Source organism: Protopterus annectens, chromosome 16.part0, assembly GCF_019279795.1.
Source record: "Protopterus annectens isolate FY-2018-M chromosome 16.part0, PAN1.0, whole genome shotgun sequence".
Classification (NCBI taxonomy): Eukaryota; Metazoa; Chordata; order Ceratodontiformes; family Protopteridae; genus Protopterus; species Protopterus annectens.
In genome coordinates, this window is record NC_056750.1 from 426,294,288 (window position 1) to 426,312,205 (window position 17,918).

At 39.7% G+C, this 17,918-nt stretch overlaps 1 protein-coding gene across 2 annotated transcripts in view; it reads left to right on the forward strand.

Moving 5' to 3' along the window:
* The window catches only part of GAPVD1 (GTPase activating protein and VPS9 domains 1), a 3,238,556-nt gene that overhangs the window by 1,140,179 nt on the left and 2,080,459 nt on the right, over nucleotides 1-17,918 (forward strand). For both annotated transcript variants that reach the window (XM_044058337.1, XM_044058338.1), the window contains exon 7: nucleotides 17,545-17,705. In XM_044058337.1, coding sequence (XP_043914272.1) covers nucleotides 17,545-17,705 — 161 coding nt within the window. The remainder of the gene's footprint in view (nucleotides 1-17,544; nucleotides 17,706-17,918) is intronic.

Sequence of the window (17,918 nt, forward strand, 5' to 3'; positions counted from 1 at the left end):
AGTTTTTTCATTGATCCTAACTTTCAGTTGTGCTGCTTTTTGTGGTTTGTTGTTTAATTCAACTTCCCATCAAGACCTTTAATAAAGCACTTTTCCTTCAGAATCTTTGAGTTAAATGTCATCATATTTGTACTATACATCATTATTGAAACCTGTTATGATTTGTTAGAATTATTAAATACCGGCTCAGAGGTTTTTGTCTGATGTCTGTCAGTGGTTTCAAACTGAATTGACTACGAGGGCTGCATAAGTACTGATGCACTTGGCTGAGGGCCAAAATCTCCAAAACAAAACAAACAAAAAAAATGGAAGTCACTGCAACTAGAAATGCACTGGAGTAATTTCCCCTCACCCAGTACAGTACTTATTTCAGGCCACAAGTTTGAGATCCCTAAAATAATACTACTAATTTAAATGCACTTGTAGTAGTTCACACACAGGCACTATTTGCAGTCAGGTCAGTCCTTGGAGAAACAACACTTGTTGGGTAGTGAGCTGTTATAGCACTGTACATAAATAGACCTTAAACATATTTGCAACCGTTACCTGTACAGTGCAGCACTTGCCTCTTATGTTGTCAGCTTTGTGTGTGTGTATGCATTGACTGTTTGGCTTCTCCCACTGACATGACTGGAGACTCACTTTGCCAACGCCCCCACGTCCTCCAGTTTATTTTTTTCTCTCCTCCTCCAATTTATCCTTTCCAAATTACACCTTTCTTTTCCTCCCACCACACTTCTTAAAGCTACAATCATTAGCAATGTACTACTGCTTCTTTGCCATTTTAGGTTGTTCACCAAACACAAAGCAAATAGAAAGAGTTGCCTTGAGAAACTAAACTACACCTCTCTTACAAACCATAGCATGTGTATTGCATAATGTATTATACACTAATGAGACAGTCTTTCACAACTATAACCCTTATAGTAACATGTTTACTTGCGTCTTGACTACCTCCTTACTACAGGCTAAACACTGTATTCAACTATAAACAAAAAATACATTGAGTAACAGACACACACGGCACATCTATGTAACACTACCTGAATGGTGGCCTTCATATTCTACATCTGTTGTAATTACTATTAAAAGTAATACATACCACAGAATTTCTCTACCTCATACAAAATTCCTGCTAAATATTACCATTTCTAACGTTTTTAGCAGGACTATACCTTGTCATCTCTGAAATACTGAACTCAACCCAGGTCAAACTACAGCACCCCATACCCAAAATGTCAGTCTGTACCCAAAGCATAACAGTTTTAATAGGCCTTAGCTAACCTAATTAGCGTTAACAAAATGTTCATCATATAGATCACTGTTGCAGTAGCCTTAGCTATATGGATTAAATCCTGCTAGGGATATAACAGCCGTCTACCTTCCACATGCCCAACTGTCAGGTAGTTCGAAATGAGCTGACTAAAAGACAGATTTGGTTGTCAAGCTCTTCAGAGCTTTACTCCCTCTAGAGAGTACAAAGGTTGGCTTTCGAGGATCAGAAGATGGCTTGGTGCTGTTGCTTTGCTGGGCAGATAGGTTCCCTTTGGGGAAAAGCCTTCCATTTTTTAAATATCGTTTGGGTTTTATCACTTTTCTTTTCAGAAAAGTTATTTTAAAGCTACGAGTTTTGTGTTTTAATGGACTGTCACAAGCCTGTGTCATACTTTTAAATGGGAGTGTACTTTCTGTCAGTTTAAAAGTGTGTGTAAAATAACTGAGAAAACACTTTTTCTGTAGAAGAAGTGTGTGTAACTTTTTTAGGGGCTTGCAAAGTGTTTAAAGTGCTTTTTACTGTGCTTCTTGTGAAAAAAGTGACTTAAAGACTTGTAGTTTTTACCTCCATTTGCTGATTGCCTTCCTTGGGAAACGGGCACTATTTTCAGCTTGGCTGTACAATAAACTACTGGTTCCACAGTCGATCCTTCTTCCAGCCACAAAAAGTACAAAGTTAAGCAGACGGCCTTTGCCACTACAGCAGGCTAGCAATTTGCTTCAGCCACAAGTGGGTGACTCTGCTGTGGGCATTTCTTGTACCCAAGACCACTCATTTTTTGCCCCAGATACCACTGGTGTGACACCTACAAGCCACTATGTATAGCGGGTTAGCCATGTCCTCTGCAGCTGTTGCGGTCCCAAGTGTACAAGGGAGAGCCACTCTTGTCTATTGTGGGTGAGGGAACATGGACAGCTTCCCATTTGTGTCAGAATGCTTTACTCTTCCCTGGGGAAGCTGCTGCTGCCATTAGTAACACGGTTGGCCGTATGTTTCTGTCAAAAAGAAGCAGAAAACTAAGGAATTGTGTATGCAGCCTTATATTTTCTTAGGAGCAGTTTACTGGGTGTGACTCATGGTGTGGTTTCTCTTTCTCTGATACTATTTCTAAAATATGTCAGATGGGAGAAAACTGTCCCTCAGGAAATACTATGAGTTGTTATAGAAAAAGTTTCCAGAACCTACACCTATTCCTCCTGCTCTCTGCTTTAGAGGATGTAGGTGTGACTGTCTGCAGTTTTCCTGATAGTCAGCTAGCTGCCCCTAAAAAGGTAGATAGGATGTATAAAGATCTTGTCTTTAAAGTTGTACACTGTTTCCAGATGTGACCCAGAAACATAGCTTTACTTGATCCCACAGCTGCTAAATACCAAGTTAATTCCAGTCCTTCTCTTTCTGATTAGGATGGGGAAAATTATTGATAAGTATGGGGAAAAGTGATTTTTCAGTATTTTGAATTATCAGTCTGATAAAAAAATTCCTCATACTTTCACAAACTAACTTATCTGCAGTTTCTTGTGAGGAAAAATCTTGTTGAAATAATGTAGTTTATTCCATTGCACAGATCACTACTCTTTGTTAGCACTGTTTGTATGACTTTGATAATTCTTCCAGGGCTATGGGTACTGGTACTGTTTTGAGGAGGTTTGCATGGCTGCAATTTCCGACCCTCCCAGATGGTGTTAGAAGTGAGATTGTTAAATTTCCCTTTGGTAGGAGGTGGAGTGGTTCATGTCATGGAAAACACAAAGTACAAGCCACACTATTGCAGACAAACACATCCAGTAATGAAAATGACCCAGATTAACTCATGGTCCAAGTAAGTTATGGAAAGGCCGTAAAAAGTCAGTGTAGCTTTTACATACATTCCCTTACCTGCCAGACTGCATCTTTGTAATGATTACATAGACCTTTTCATCACTATTTTCAGCAAATCTAAACTAATTGTTTGAGATTTCATTCTGACCCAGTAGGAGCACAAAGGTAGTCCTACATTAATCTTCCAAAAATGCAATCTAACACAGTTATCTTAGAACCCACCAGAATAACCCCTTAAAGAGGATCCACCATACTAATTGACATTATCTTAAACTTCCTAGACAAATGCCAGAAAACAGTGCAACCAAACATGCTCGCTGATCATAATCCTGTTATGTCCTCCTGGTCATTCAAATCACCAGAACCACAACAGAAATAATTCTAAGACCCTTCACAAAGCTGTTGCACCTAACTGTAATCACAGAACTTGAATCTATCAGTTGGAATACAATTTACAAAGCAACAACCCAGTTACATTGTTTGCTGTGCTGCTAAACATTTTCGCCATTGCAAAACAGACTTTTCCCAGAAAGAAAAGTAAGAGTTAACAAAACAGTAGGCCTCTGACTTGGTCCAAACTTCAAAAAAAAAAAAAGAAAAAAAAAATTAAATTTAAAAAAAACTCTTAAAACAACATGATGATGCCTGGAAACTGAGGAAAGTAGTACCATCAAAAACGTATTTTTGCAACCTCAAACAATAGGCATGCATTGCCATTAGTGCAGCAAAAGCAGCTTACATATAAGGTGCAGCCATTTGGCTCATAGGTTCATACTAGGCTTTCTGCCCTAGGGCATTTATAAGCCTAGCCAGAATGTGTTTGGCTTTCGCCACCCATTTTAAATTTATTTTGCTATGCCCTTTTTCGAGGTTAGTATACTGGGCCTCTGTCTAACAGTGACACAGAAGTGAATACCCCAGGGTAAACCTACGATCTCCCATCCACTCATCAAGATTCCTCTTGAAGAGAGTCAATGAGGGACTCTGCCTAACCTGGACTGGGATTTTATTCCAGAGTGAAGGGAGCCTCTGGGTTATGAATCTGTCCCTCCAGCATGTCCTATTTATTTCAGTGCTGAGGTTCAAAAGTCTCGGTTCATAGGAAAGTACTAGGTGTCGCTGTTTTGTGCATTAAGAAAACATTGGGGCTTGGGTGTTTAAGTAGTAGTTGTATGCAAATACATTAGGATGGATGGCAAGAACATTGAACTTAAGCTATCTAACAGACTGATTACATACTTGCATGCTCTCACTCTGGCTGCTCACTCAAAGTGGCACTCTTGCATGTGCTCAGTACTTGTATGCATGTGCTGACTCACAGGAAAGCTTCTTAAAGGTATATCACACTCTGATCTGCATTCTTCCTCTTTATTGAGCTGTCTGATATAAACAGTGATATTTCAATAGGCATACAATTATACAAACACTAATTAAGAAAAACAAGTCATGTCAACGTTGCTGTGTATCTGGAACTAGGTTTTGAGATGCGACCTGATCTCATGACATAATAGTTCGGACTGGGTTTTAGCAACAGGAACAGTCACTGGGGAATGTTCTGCTTGAGGAGTTTCAGGGATTTTCTCAGGAACAGGGATTGCTGACGGAATGTTCTCTGGAACAGGAACATTAGACAATCCCTCTGAGAACTAGAGTCTTTGTCACAGGCAAGATGCTGTAACACTGGTAACAAATGCTTCCTATTTTGTCTAAATTCTACTCCTTGTGATTCCAGAATGTACGATCTTGGCTCTTGAAACACTTTTCACAAATCCGATGTGATCATAACATTTGATGTGTACATTCTCACTATCTCCCCTTTTTTTTTTTAAAGAAAGGAGGGTTTTGCTGGCTTTATCATAGTAAGACGTCTAGGACAAATGTTTTTTCAACAGTTTGGCTTTTACTGCTTTGTTGTTGTTAGCACTTGGAACCAATAAATTATTGCTGATTGGTAGTGTGGTTCTGGTTTGTCTGGAGTCTCTGGGCAGGTGAACCAAGATGTTTATCATGAGGAATGTTACTGACATTTAACAAGTTGAAAAAAACATTGGTATTGTCACGTCTGGATTTCTCCAACAGCGGTTTTGCACTTTGAACTGCATGTTCAGCCAAGCCGTTTGACTGAGGGTATTCAGGACTACTTGTAATATGAACAAAGTCCCATGTTTCTGCAAATTTCTTGAACTGCTGACTTGTAAACTGTGCACCATTGTCAGAAATGACTGTGCAGACTACCATGGACAGAAAAATGTCGCTTCAACTTACTAATGACAGAACTGGAAATTAGGTTAGGAAGCAGGTCAGTCTTGAACCAATTTGAATGAGTCTTCTAACACCAAGTAATGCTGACCATTCCACTCAAAGATATCTGTGGCTACTGTCGACCCAGGTAGTTCAGGAATCTCCCTCAGCTGAAGTGGTTCTTTTTGTTAATGCGGATTTGCACTATTACATAGTGAACAAGATGAAAGTACTTTCTCAATATCTCTTGACATAGAAGGCCAAAATATAAGATTTTTCACCCTTCTTTTGGTAGAATGAAATCCTTGGTGGCCACGATGCAAGATCTTAATATACTCTTGTTGCAAGGAATTTGGAACAATCAATTTAGGACCTTTCATGATACCATTGTCTGACAAAATGTCATCTCTGTATGGAAAATAAGGTTGCACTTCTACTGGAAAACAAGATTGCTTTCAAGGCCTTCCTCAGCTGATAAAGTGGATGAGCTTCTGGAGAATTGGATTTGAAACTGTGTGAGTTCTGAGGTCATCAAGATGTCTGGAAGAAAGATTTCTCACTCCCATGACCTCGAAATCAAGTTGCTCATTGTTATGCTGTTCTGTGTTTTTTCTGGGCGATCTGGATAAGGAATCGGCAAGATAAAGAAGTGTACCTTTTGTGTAAACAAGAGTGAAATTGTACTTTTGCAATTTGAGCATCATGCATTGCAGTCTAGCTGGAACTGTATGCACAGGCTTTCTCAGAAGAGTAACTAGAGGTTGGTGATCAGTTTTGATCTGGATAGGTTGACAATAAATATAATCCTGGAACTTCAAACATGCAAACACAATTGATAAGAGCTCCTTCTCAATCTGGGCATACTGCATCTCAGTTTGGGTAAGAGTTCTCGATGCATAGGCTACTGGTCTACCCTCTTGAAAAATGACTACACCTGGACCAAACTTAAAAGCATTGCAGGAAAGAGTAACTGGTTTGTCAACATCATAGTAGTTGAGAGTTGGGGGTTAGCAATTTTCTATTTCAGGACATCAGATACTCTTTGATGCTGTTCTGACCATGACCAAATTACATCTTTGCATGTCAGCTCTTGTAATGGTGCTAAAAGTTGGCTTAAATCATGAAAGAACTTGCCTAGATAGTTGACCATGCCACAAAGATGTTGTAGGGCTTGGACATTGTCTGGAGCTGGCATCTCAAGAATTGCGGTTTGCTTTGAAGTATCTAGTCATAAGCCTGATCTGGTAAACAAGTGACAAACATAAGTACCTTCTTATAGCCTGAATTTGCACTTCTGATGATTCAGCTTAAGATTCAATTGATGTGCTCTTTCTAGAACTTTCTTTAGGTTTCTGTCACGTTCGACTTCATTGCCTCAGACTCTATCATCTACTATAACAGCACAGGTGAAAGACTTATGGCTGCTCAGTCAATATGGCACTCTTGCTTGCACGTGCTCAGTACTTATATGCATGTGCTGACACACTGGAAAGCTTCTTAAAGGTTTATCGCACACTCTGATATACAGTAGGGTAGCTGCCATTGTGGGACATTTTAAGCCTAGTCTGTTTCCAATTTTGTGCTTGAATTACCCTATCCAATTTAGAGATTGGCCTTCCCCATTCCATGGATGATATTTGTATATTACCCCTAATGAGAATACAAGGGATCATACCATAGGTAATTTGAGGTGACCCATGCATGGACTAAAACATTTAGGAGCTGCTTCTATCCATTAGTAGTACAGGGGCAGTCCTGGATATATTTTCTGTTTCCCATCCATAGATTCAAGTTGTGCTTGAATATGGACAGGGATTAACATTGTTTTATATGAATGGGGGGGGGGTCTGTTCCAGAGTAGTGGTATTCTCTGGGAGATGTACCTGCACGTCCAAACCATTCTGTTGATGTTGCAGAAGAGGTTTTGATTCGTAGACCGAGCATTTCTGATACCATTTGATATGCTGATACACAACAGATCCATCAGTATTGGGTTGGAAGGCACCTTTTATACCAGACGTAGGTCACGTCGTAGCAGTTTGTGGGACACAGGGTATAGGACAGGGCGTTGAGTCAGTCTGTGTAGAGCATGTTTATGCCTTGTATCCTTTTAGTAAGGTATCTCAGTGGAAGTTCTAGCTATTGCATGTGTCTGGGCAGATACATGTCAAGAGGGGAATTAAATTCAATGACTCGCCCAATTAAAGCTGAGTAAAGAGGGACAGTGACATCCCTAGATGTAGATACAACCTATTTGTTTATAAGCTGTACAGTATAGAAGGCCATTCTTACAGCAGTGGAGACATGCCTGTCCAAAGTTAGGTCACTTTCCACATAAGTTCCCAAATCCTGAATATCTGGGTCAACTCTCAGGGAAGTATTGTTAATGTGGCAGTTCCCCTGGAATAGATAACTTCCCAAAGCATACAGTAATGCATTATTTTGGCATTTAGTTTTAGTCTAGAATTTTGGCACCATTTATTTATGTGGGACAAATCTTCCTACAGGGAGAGACCATCCTTCCTACACAGTTAGTCTGAGACATAGCAAAAGCTTAAATCCAGTCCCACATTAAACATTACCAACCCTCAAGGCAACCCACTGCCTAAAGTCAATGAACAAAACTACCTAGGTATACCTCTTGACAATTCACCTTTGTTCCACACATGCAAAACAAGTAGCAGTCAGTCAGTTTAGATTAGCATACCAATACTCTCCCCTACTCCCAAGAGAATCTAAGAAAGCTCTAGCATTATAAGTGATGATGCCTATACTGGAGTACTGTCTATCCTTACTTACTCTCAACTTCGTATAGAACTCTCTGTCTGCAAACAGTAGACAAGATTTGTGGATTCATAACCCTTGGCAGATCCTCTGAACATCAGTCACTGCTGCATCTCTCTAGAAAAATCTGACCGACTGCTAGGGATTTTCTCTTGTTTCGACTGTTTGACATTTCAATGAATTCTCTGTTCACAATACTCACCTCTAGTGCATATGCTGCAACACTGACCGAGAAACTATTCTCTCTCCTTTACAGACAGTGCTGTTTGACAAGACCTGTTTCAACAAAGCAACAGGTGAAAAAGCATTTTCAAAACTTGCTGATGCAGCTTGGAACTCAGTACCTCAAAATATCTGAAAACTGTAGGAATTAAGTGCATTCAAAAAGGAACTACCTCAGTTTCTTAGTAGTGAGTACAAGTGAAAGTGTTCTGACAACAGCTATTATCAGGCCTGTAGCAACTGTCTTATATTTGCACAGCTAAACATTATTTTATTTCTAAACTGCATTACTACAGTTGTTTAATACACGTACATATGTTAAATACTACTGTCCGTTCCTGCTTTAATCTCTTCTTTGATTTGTTTTTATAAACCTGTATACTGCTCTCTTTAAACTATAAATAGTCCTAATGTGTCATTGTCATCACTATTTAATGTTATAATCTGATATCAATTTTCATTCTGTCCTCAACTGATGGGTTTGGATCCGAGGACTTGGGGGTTGCTAAAGCTTATGGCAAACAAAAACTCAAGCTTCTGCCTTGCCCATAATGCACCAACAATCCAAATTACCTCCAGATCTCATTTGTCACTTCAAGCAAAAGACGTGGTATTCCTTCTCTTGAGCTTAAGTGAGATAAGTTTGATATTTCTATTTTTTATTCAAAAACTTTTTATACTACTAATCTTAACATTAATTATAAATTTCCTGCTATCCTTCTATCTATTGTACATTTCTTCCATACCTCTTGGATACTAATGTTAGTATCTTCTTTTCCTCTACGGTGCTGTCATAGTTTCATTACCATTGTTGGTATTTCTATCCCTTTTTCTCTTTCTAATTTTTCCCTGCTTAAAAAAATAAATAAATAAATAAATGCCTTTCTGTCTTAAGATTTTGTTAAAGATGGCAGATAAACCAGCAGGTATTAAGAAATGTATTAAATATGGGCACAAGTTGCCAATTTCTGATGCCCACACACTTTGTGTGTACTGTTTGGGTCCCTCCTTTTACAAGAGGAGTGTTCTGTTAGTCATGGTTTTAATCCTCATGTATTGGTGGAATGCAAAAATAAACTTATTGTAAAAGGTGGTCTTCCTTCTTCCTTTGAAAAAGCTATATCGGAAGGTGCTTCTTCATCTAAATCAAAAACTGCAAAATTTAAAAAGTCATCCTCTCCAAAGTCATCTTTCTCCTCCTCAGCTTCAGACTCCTTGAGGAAGAGGTCTCATAAGGGCCCAGTCTCAACCCCAGATGCAAAAAAGGCCAAAATTCATAATTCCGTTAAAGAAAAATTAGCAGATCTGAAGAAGTCAAAGCCCTCGGATCTGATGCTTTCTCAGCTGATGACCCTACGCTCCATATGCAATTCATCCATGAGGTTGATCTTGCATGTAGCGGAAGGAACCTCAAAGGTGGTGGGTTCAGGTGTTTCCATAAGGAGGTGCACCTGGATGCACCTCTGAGGGTTTTGGAGCCTTTCAAGTCTTCTTCCATCAATGCTCCTTTTGATGGAATATCTTTATTTGGCCCCAAGGTAAAACACAGTCTGTCCAGGTGTGAAAAGAATGGAAAGACCATGTCTGCCATGGGTGTGCGTTTTTCAACTCCTCAAAGGCAGTTTTCCAGAAATCAACAAGGTGGTTGGAAAATGTGGTTCAAGAAGACTCAGGGTCCTTTTCAAGACACGTGGAGAAGATTCTTCCCCCAGAGGCAGAGGAGGGAACTCTAATGGATGAAGATGCCCCTGTGGCAGAGGGGGCCCGCAGAACCAGGGTTCCAGGGAATCGTTCTTTGACCATCCCTACCAGCAGTCCTGAAAGGAGGCTCAATTTTCCAACTCTGGTGACAGTTGGGGTATGCGTATCCTTGCACCAGGGAGCCTGGCCAGATATAACAAAATAGACTTGGGTGGAGAGGATTATTTCCAGAGGCTATATTTGTACCATTTCCCTTAATCCCTCCAGTCCTAAGGAAAATCCCCGCTGTTCCATCCAGTCAGAGGGAACAAGTAGCAATTCAAATACAAAAGCTGCTAGAAAAAGGAGTAATCTAAGAAGTCCTACTAGACCGGATAGAATCTGGAACTTACTCAAGGTTCTTTTTAGTGCAAAAGAAAATGGGGGATTGGAGACCAGTCCTGGATCTTTCCAAACTAAAGACATTTCGAAGAACCATGTTTTGGATGGTCACAGTTCAGTCCAGTGTCCCTTTTCTGGACAAGGACGGATGGATGTGCTGTGTAGGCCTTCAGGTGGTGTACTGTCACATAAAGATTAACAGATGGTCCAGAAGCTACTTAGATTTCTGCCTGGAAGCCAATCATTATCAATTCAGAGTACTGCCCTTTGGACTCACCACAGCCCCAATGGTGTTTACCAAGTGCACAGCAGTAGTAGTAGCTCAACTGAGATTGCAAGAATTCTGAGTGTTACTATATCTAAATGACTGGCTCATTAGCGCTCCTACCAGGCATCAACTGATATGTGCAAGAGACCAGGTTCTTCAGACTTGTTGTCTGTGACAACCTACCACTGGACCAGTAATCAAGGAGCCATAGTCCTCAACACTGGCAGCAGTGGGGGCCATTCACTGTGCAGATGACAAGTACACACAGACTATTTCCAGTTGCAGCTCTCTGCATCAAGTGCAGTTTCTCTTAAGAGCACACACAGACCACATTCAGTCTGAGGCTGGTTTCTCACTCGTTCTCCAGATCCCCAGTAAGACTCCCCACTGGCACAGCTATAGAGTTGAGATCTCAGCTGGCTGACTCCAAGCCAAGACCTCCAGCACCCTCTCTGTGTAATAAGTGCTTTGTGTCCCTGCCCAGGTAGCAGATAGACACACTCTTTGCGGTTTGATTTGCGCACACACATGCAGACACCCACGCACACACATACATGAAAGGCTGGCACTGGTTTACTAACTACGCCCCCTTCTGCCCAAACTATAAGGTAGTTTCCACTGCCGCCAGCCACTCCTTATCAGCTTAGGGTCATTAACAAAAGGGTGTTCAGTCTTAATGTGTAATATTACTACCAAAAGAAATGCTAGTTTGACCAAGGGCAATGCTGTTAGGAGTGGCCCACACAGTGTCACCAAATAAATATGCAAGTACTCTCAAAACTTAAATATGTCTACACAGATCAGCTGCAGTGAAAGGTTTAAATACATTTAATAAGTAAAACAAAAAAACAATATTAAATATATATTCACAGTGACATCAGAGTCCAGAACAACAGTAAATATTTAAAACAACATTGTAGGACAGTCTCAAATAAATAAAGAAAAACATCTAAATTAAGCTTTACTATATTCCTGATAATCTAAGAGATTTATGCTATAATCTAAGAACTTACTAATAGTGCAAGGCAGATGTGGTGAATGGATCTTCTAGTTTTTGTCAGGTCCAAGACAGAATGCTCTGTCTCACTAAGAGACTTCTCAAATTAATATCTAAAATATTACTGATGGTATGGCCTGCAGAACATCATTTCTGGTCATCTGACTTCTAGTTTCCACTCCAAAACCCCCATTGCTAGAAGCTGGCAGTATTTAGCCTCTGCTTTTAAAACTATACAGACAGGGGCTTTTCCTCATATCTTTGGCAGGTGCTGGAATTCATAAAACAATTGTATTCCTTCATGCTTCAAAAGTAGCAATTAGTTCACTCCAAGGACAATACAGAAAGCTTCCTAGCACAGACTCTGTGTCTACAGCTGCATTGAAAATTTGAGAGGTAGCCTCTTTATTGCGTCCTATGAAGTAATTTAATTTCAGATATTTTTCTAAAGTTTACTAGACCAAGGTTAATCTCCTGTATTCCAGTTTCCACTGTTAAAATATATACATATACACAGTTACAATAGTGCATGTACACTTCTATTCTTTTCTAAAAGGGCACACTATGGTTACATTTCAAACAGCACTATGCAAATACCTTTTCACCACACGTCTGTACAAGCAGTTTGATATACACATGACATACAGTTCTAATACATTTTTAGCACAAACATCTTGTATAAATCATTTCGATATTCACCAATGACATATAATTGTTTACAAAATTGCAGCTAACTGTGCTGGCAGTATATCCTTTCGTCACACTTTTGTTTGGGAATAGCAGAAAACTACGACAAATCCCATCTGCACCCAACTCGGACTTTAGAAGTTTATAGGAGCAGTTCTTAATACAAAGACAGCCATTGCTTCCCTTCCATTACTGAGAGTTCAGACCATAATACTTAGTCAAAAAGATAATCTGCAGCACCTCAAGTTTCAACCCGACTTGTTTTTCAGGATCTGGGATTAGTGGCAGCAGTAATAACGTTGGTACCACTTGCTAGGTTTTATATAAGAATTCTTCAATGGATGTTAGCTGCGCAGTGGTTAGTTCTTTATCAACCCATGTCAAACAAGATAAGAATCACTCATATCTGCAAGAGAGATCTGAAATGGTGGATTAATTCAGACTAGATTCTACAAGCTCATCCATTCATTCCACCTCAACCCAAGGGCATAGTGACCATGGACTCTTCCCAGCTAGGGTGGGTGGGGCGTTATATGGGGAAAACAGTCCAAGGCACCTGGTCCACTGAGGAGGCTAATTTTCATATAAAGGTCTTAGAGATGAGAGAGTGCTGTTAGCATTCCAGGCATTTCAGACTGCTCTCCCTCTTGGGACAGTTGCAGTACAGTCGGACAACATGTCGGCCGTCTGGTACATCAACAAACAGGAAGGAACCAAATTCTACCTGTTGTGTCAAGAAGCTCTCAGAGTGTGGCAGTGGGCGAGCTCTTCCATCCACTTTCTTTTAGCAACACACCTTCTGGGGAAATCCAGTGTGATAGCAAACAAATAGAGCAGGTGCATTCTTCTACCTCATGAATGGTTCCTCAACAAAAAGATTGTGAATACAATCTTCTGACAGTAGGGCCAGTGTTTTTGTGATCTATTTGCTTCCACTCTGAGTAAAAATGCAGCAGCTACTTTGCCCTAATCCCCCACAGCGGGTATCCTCGAGGGGTGCTCTACTTTACGACTAGCCCTCTGGTCTCCTTTATGCACATCTTCCAGTCCATTAATTCCCAAATTTCTAAGGAAAGCTGCAAAGCGATCCATATTGCCCCCCTGTTGGCCTTGACAAATTTGGTTTCTCTTCCTTTGTCCTCGCATAATTCAACCACCTTAGTTTCTGGATCCAGCTCCAGACCACCTGTCTCACCCAACAGGTATGATACATCCAGACACAATGAATCTCAGGCTGGCTGCCTGGTTCCTCCAGTTGCATTAATAGCCAGACAACCTATGCTGTCTTTTCCAGTCAGTCATATTCTTTAGTCTTACCATAAACCTTCCACCAGAAAACTATGGTTCAGCAAAAGGAAGAGATTTGTTTTTTGGGCTCAAAAACGTAATGTTGAACCTTTCTTGGCTCCCATTCATAATATCTTGGAATTTCTAATGCCTCTTCTTGAAGAGGGTGCTAGTTCTTTTATTGTTTAAGTACAATTAGCAGTGATCTCCAGTTTTCATACTGGAATAGATGATTCTTCTACAGCATCCCATAAGTTGAGCAAAGCCTTTTTAAAAGGCACTCTACTCTTAAGGCCACCTTTTAAAGATGCTACCTCCCCTTGGGACCTTAATAGTGTGCTTGCGCTGCATTCTCTTACACAATCCCCTTTTGAATTCTCAGCTACATGCAAATTCAAATATCTTTCATGAAAGACGATTTTCTTAGTGGCCGTTATCTCGGCCAGAAGTATTTCAGATCCAAGCATTGTGTTCGAAACCTCCATACTTGATTTTTCATAAAGAGAGAGTTACCTTGTGTACTAACCAGTTTTTCTTCCAAAGGTTGTTTCAGAATCCAGTATAAATCAATCTGATAATTTGCCAGTATTCTTTCCCAAATTTTCTAACAAAGGAGAAAACATATTACATTTATTGGATATTCATAAACAGTTATGTTTTTACTTACATAGGACAAAAAAAATCAGAAACTCTGATCAGTTATTTGTTTCATATGCTGAGCCAATATTGGTTAAAACAGTTACCAAAGTTATTCTGTCTAGATGGATAACTAATTGCATTTCTTTTGTGTGTAATAAATTGGGCATTACTCTGACAAAACCTGTTTGAGACGACTCCAACAAATCCATGCTACAAATTAGATGTGGTCTCCAGAGGAAGGGCATCCTTTGGTTCTGTGTTGCTCGGGAATATCGTTCCTTGAGTCCGGCCTGGAAATTAGGTAGCTGGGGACTCTGTCCCATCAGTTGAGGACAGAATGAAAATGGACAACATCAGATAAAGAAGTTATGTACTCACCATAACGTTCTATCTGTGTTGTCCATTTTCATTCTTCCTCAACTGCCCTACCACCAACCCCCATCCTTAAAGCTTCTGGAAGAACGAGTGCTTAGTGGACATATAGGTCCTTATTTTTTATATAAGCTCCAGATGTAGCTTCTGCATATTAATTTCCATCTTTTACTTTCTACTAAAGCAGCAAACAAAATCTGAGGTAATTGGGGTTGGTGCGTTATGGGTAAGGGAGAAGCTAGAGAGTTTTTGTTTTTCACAAGTTGAGGAAGAATGAAACAAGGAAAACACAGAACGTTATGGTGAGTACACAACTTATTTTTACATGTTACTCCGTTGTTCTGCAAATAAATTATCATGTTGTTTAAAATGTACAGAACAATGAATTTGTAACTGGGTGAACTTTGGTGAATGCCTAGGTAGTTCAGGTCGTTACTGAAAACGGTTTATGGGCCACCACAACTACGTAGTCAGCAAAGTTAAATAAATAAACTAGCAGGCAAATTAACATGAGATGTTAAAACCAGTGTGATAGAAATAAAATTACTCTTTTTAAATTAGCAGATTAACACTATAACAAAAAAGAAATAAAAGAAAACATAAGCCCAGGGCAGTAAAGGTACTCTGCTACGTCACTTCATACTTTCATAAACAGAAAATAAAACTCATAATTTAATTGAAAACATAGTACTAAGTAAAGAAAAAGGTCCTTGTATGTTGTGTATATAAGAAAATCGTAATGCTGCTTGATAAATGAGCTTAAAGGCTTTCTTCTTCCACAGAAGCTTTTGAAGTGAAGCATTGTAGTTTGTTTTGCAGAGCAGCATTAGTCTATGAATGCTATAATTGGAAATGCTCAGAAAACGATCTCATAATTTTGTGAAAAATTATCACAGGAAGTATGCATGTAAGAATTTGCTGCAGCATTTGGCTCATCTTGAATAAGTAAAGGCTGACTAGAATGTAAATCATTTAAAAGAGGAATCATCATATTCTTTCGGCTGTTCCCATTAGGGGTCACCACAGCAGATCATCTGTTTCCATTTCTTCCTGTCCTCTGCATCTTGCTCTGTCACACCAACCACCTGCATGCCCTCTCTCACCACATCCATAAACCTTATCTTAGGCATTCCTCTTTTCCTGTTCCTGGTAGCTTCATCCTTAGCATATTTTTCCCAGTGTACTCAGCATCCCTCCTCCACACACATCCAAACCAATGTAATCTTGCCTCTCTGGCTTTGTCTCTAAACCTTTCAACCTGGGCTGACCCTCTAATATACTTATTCCTAATCCTGTCCACCCTCATCACACCCAGTGCAAATCTTAATGTCTAACTCTGCCACATCCTGCTCTTAACTCCTGCCTTTTTGTCAGTGCCACTGTCTCCAACCCATATAACATAGCTGGTCTCACTACCCTCTTGTAGACCTTCCCTTTCACTCTTACTGGTACTCATTTGTCACAAATCACTCCTGACACTCTTCTCCACCCACTCCATCCTGCCTGTACTCTCTTCTTCACCTCTGTTCCACACTCACCATTACTCTGAACTATTGATCCCAAGTATTTAAACTCATCCACTTTTGCCACCTCTACTCCTTGCATCCTCACCATTCCTCTATCTTCCCTCTCATTCACACACATATGTTCTGTCTTAGTCCTGCTGACCTTCATTCCTCTTCTCTCTAGAGCATATCTCCATCTCTCCAGGGTCTCCTTCACTGTTCCCTACTCTCACTACAGATGACAATGTCATCTGCAAAGATCATAGTCCACGGGGACTCGTCTGATCTAGTCTGTCAACCTGTCCATCACCATTGCAAATAAGAAAGGGCTCAGAGCTAATCCCACCTCCACCTTAAACACATCCGTCACTCCCACCGCAGACCTCACCGCTGTCACACTACATTCGTACATATGCTGTACCACTCTTACATACTTCTCTGATACTCCCGACTTCCTCATACAGTACCACAACTTCTTGGAGGTTACTGGAATTCTCTGCGGTGCAGTAATATCTTCCGTAAGGTCACACTTGGGAGAATTATCCATATTGAGTGGTGCAGTCACAAAATTTAGAATCTGTTTTTAAAAGATGCCTTTTTTTGTTTTGTTTTGTTTATTACCAAGGTCGTCAACCTTTTGCTTCCCAGAGACAGAGAAAGAGAGAGAGAGAGAATTTTACTTGCTCTGATTTAGCTGGAACCTCAGTATTGGCGCACTAAGAGAAGGAGCAACATTAACTGGCTTCCTGCATGAATATATTTTGAGCTGCAAGAAGTTTTAAAAGAAACATGATTCCTAATTTAAAATAATCTGCTATGAATACTGAGAAGTGGGACTTCATCTTAGGCGGTCTCCACATGCTCACCTTTAATGTAATTATACTGCATGTATATTTATATGAATTTGTATTTGTATCACAAGTTTTTATTCACTTTTAATTGGTCTGAAAGCATTTGATTTTAATATTTATAGTAAAGTCCTCTGATTTCGATGCAATTTGTAATTTTAGTTTTTTTAACTTTAATTGCATTTCCATCTGTCTGGTAAGCCACTTTATTCACATATGTTTGAAGGATTTCAGCACAGAAATGACATCTATAAACAAGTTTTTTGCTGTAGCAAGTTTGGTTTTTGCTGAAAGCTTGTAAACCCTTTTTTATTCAAGTAAATTGCCTAGTATTCAATTTGCATTCAATTTGTTGTGGTTTGAACATGTTTTCAAATTCTGCGCTACACATGTTAATAAGTTTGTCAACATTGTATTTTAGTGAATAATTTGAATAGAAGTACTGGCACAAGATTGTAAAATCACTTTTTTGAGTTCACTGTCCTTGATTTTACTCATTTTCTTTATGTTTTGATTAGCGTCCCGCAACAGAAGCAAGTCAACCATTCAACTTGAGCAGTACATTGACCAAGATAGTCAAACTCTAGAAACAGTGCAGGAAGCGCAACCAGAAGAAGTACTAGTGATTTCTTTGGGAACAGCTCAACAGACAGCTCCAGGCATGTTGTCAGAAAATGAGGTATGTTCTAAAGGGCTACTTGGTTTCATTTCCCCACCAGAAAAAAAAAGCCTTGCAGTAAAGGTTGTTATACTGCTATTTTTTTTTTAGGGTGTATGTCCCAAAATAAAGTACATTCCCTTTTTTAACTTTTTAAACAATTTCTTCAAACTTTCTATAAGGATGCTGGCTGGCATACAGTGGTAAACAGATTGATGATAAATTTGCATAAGT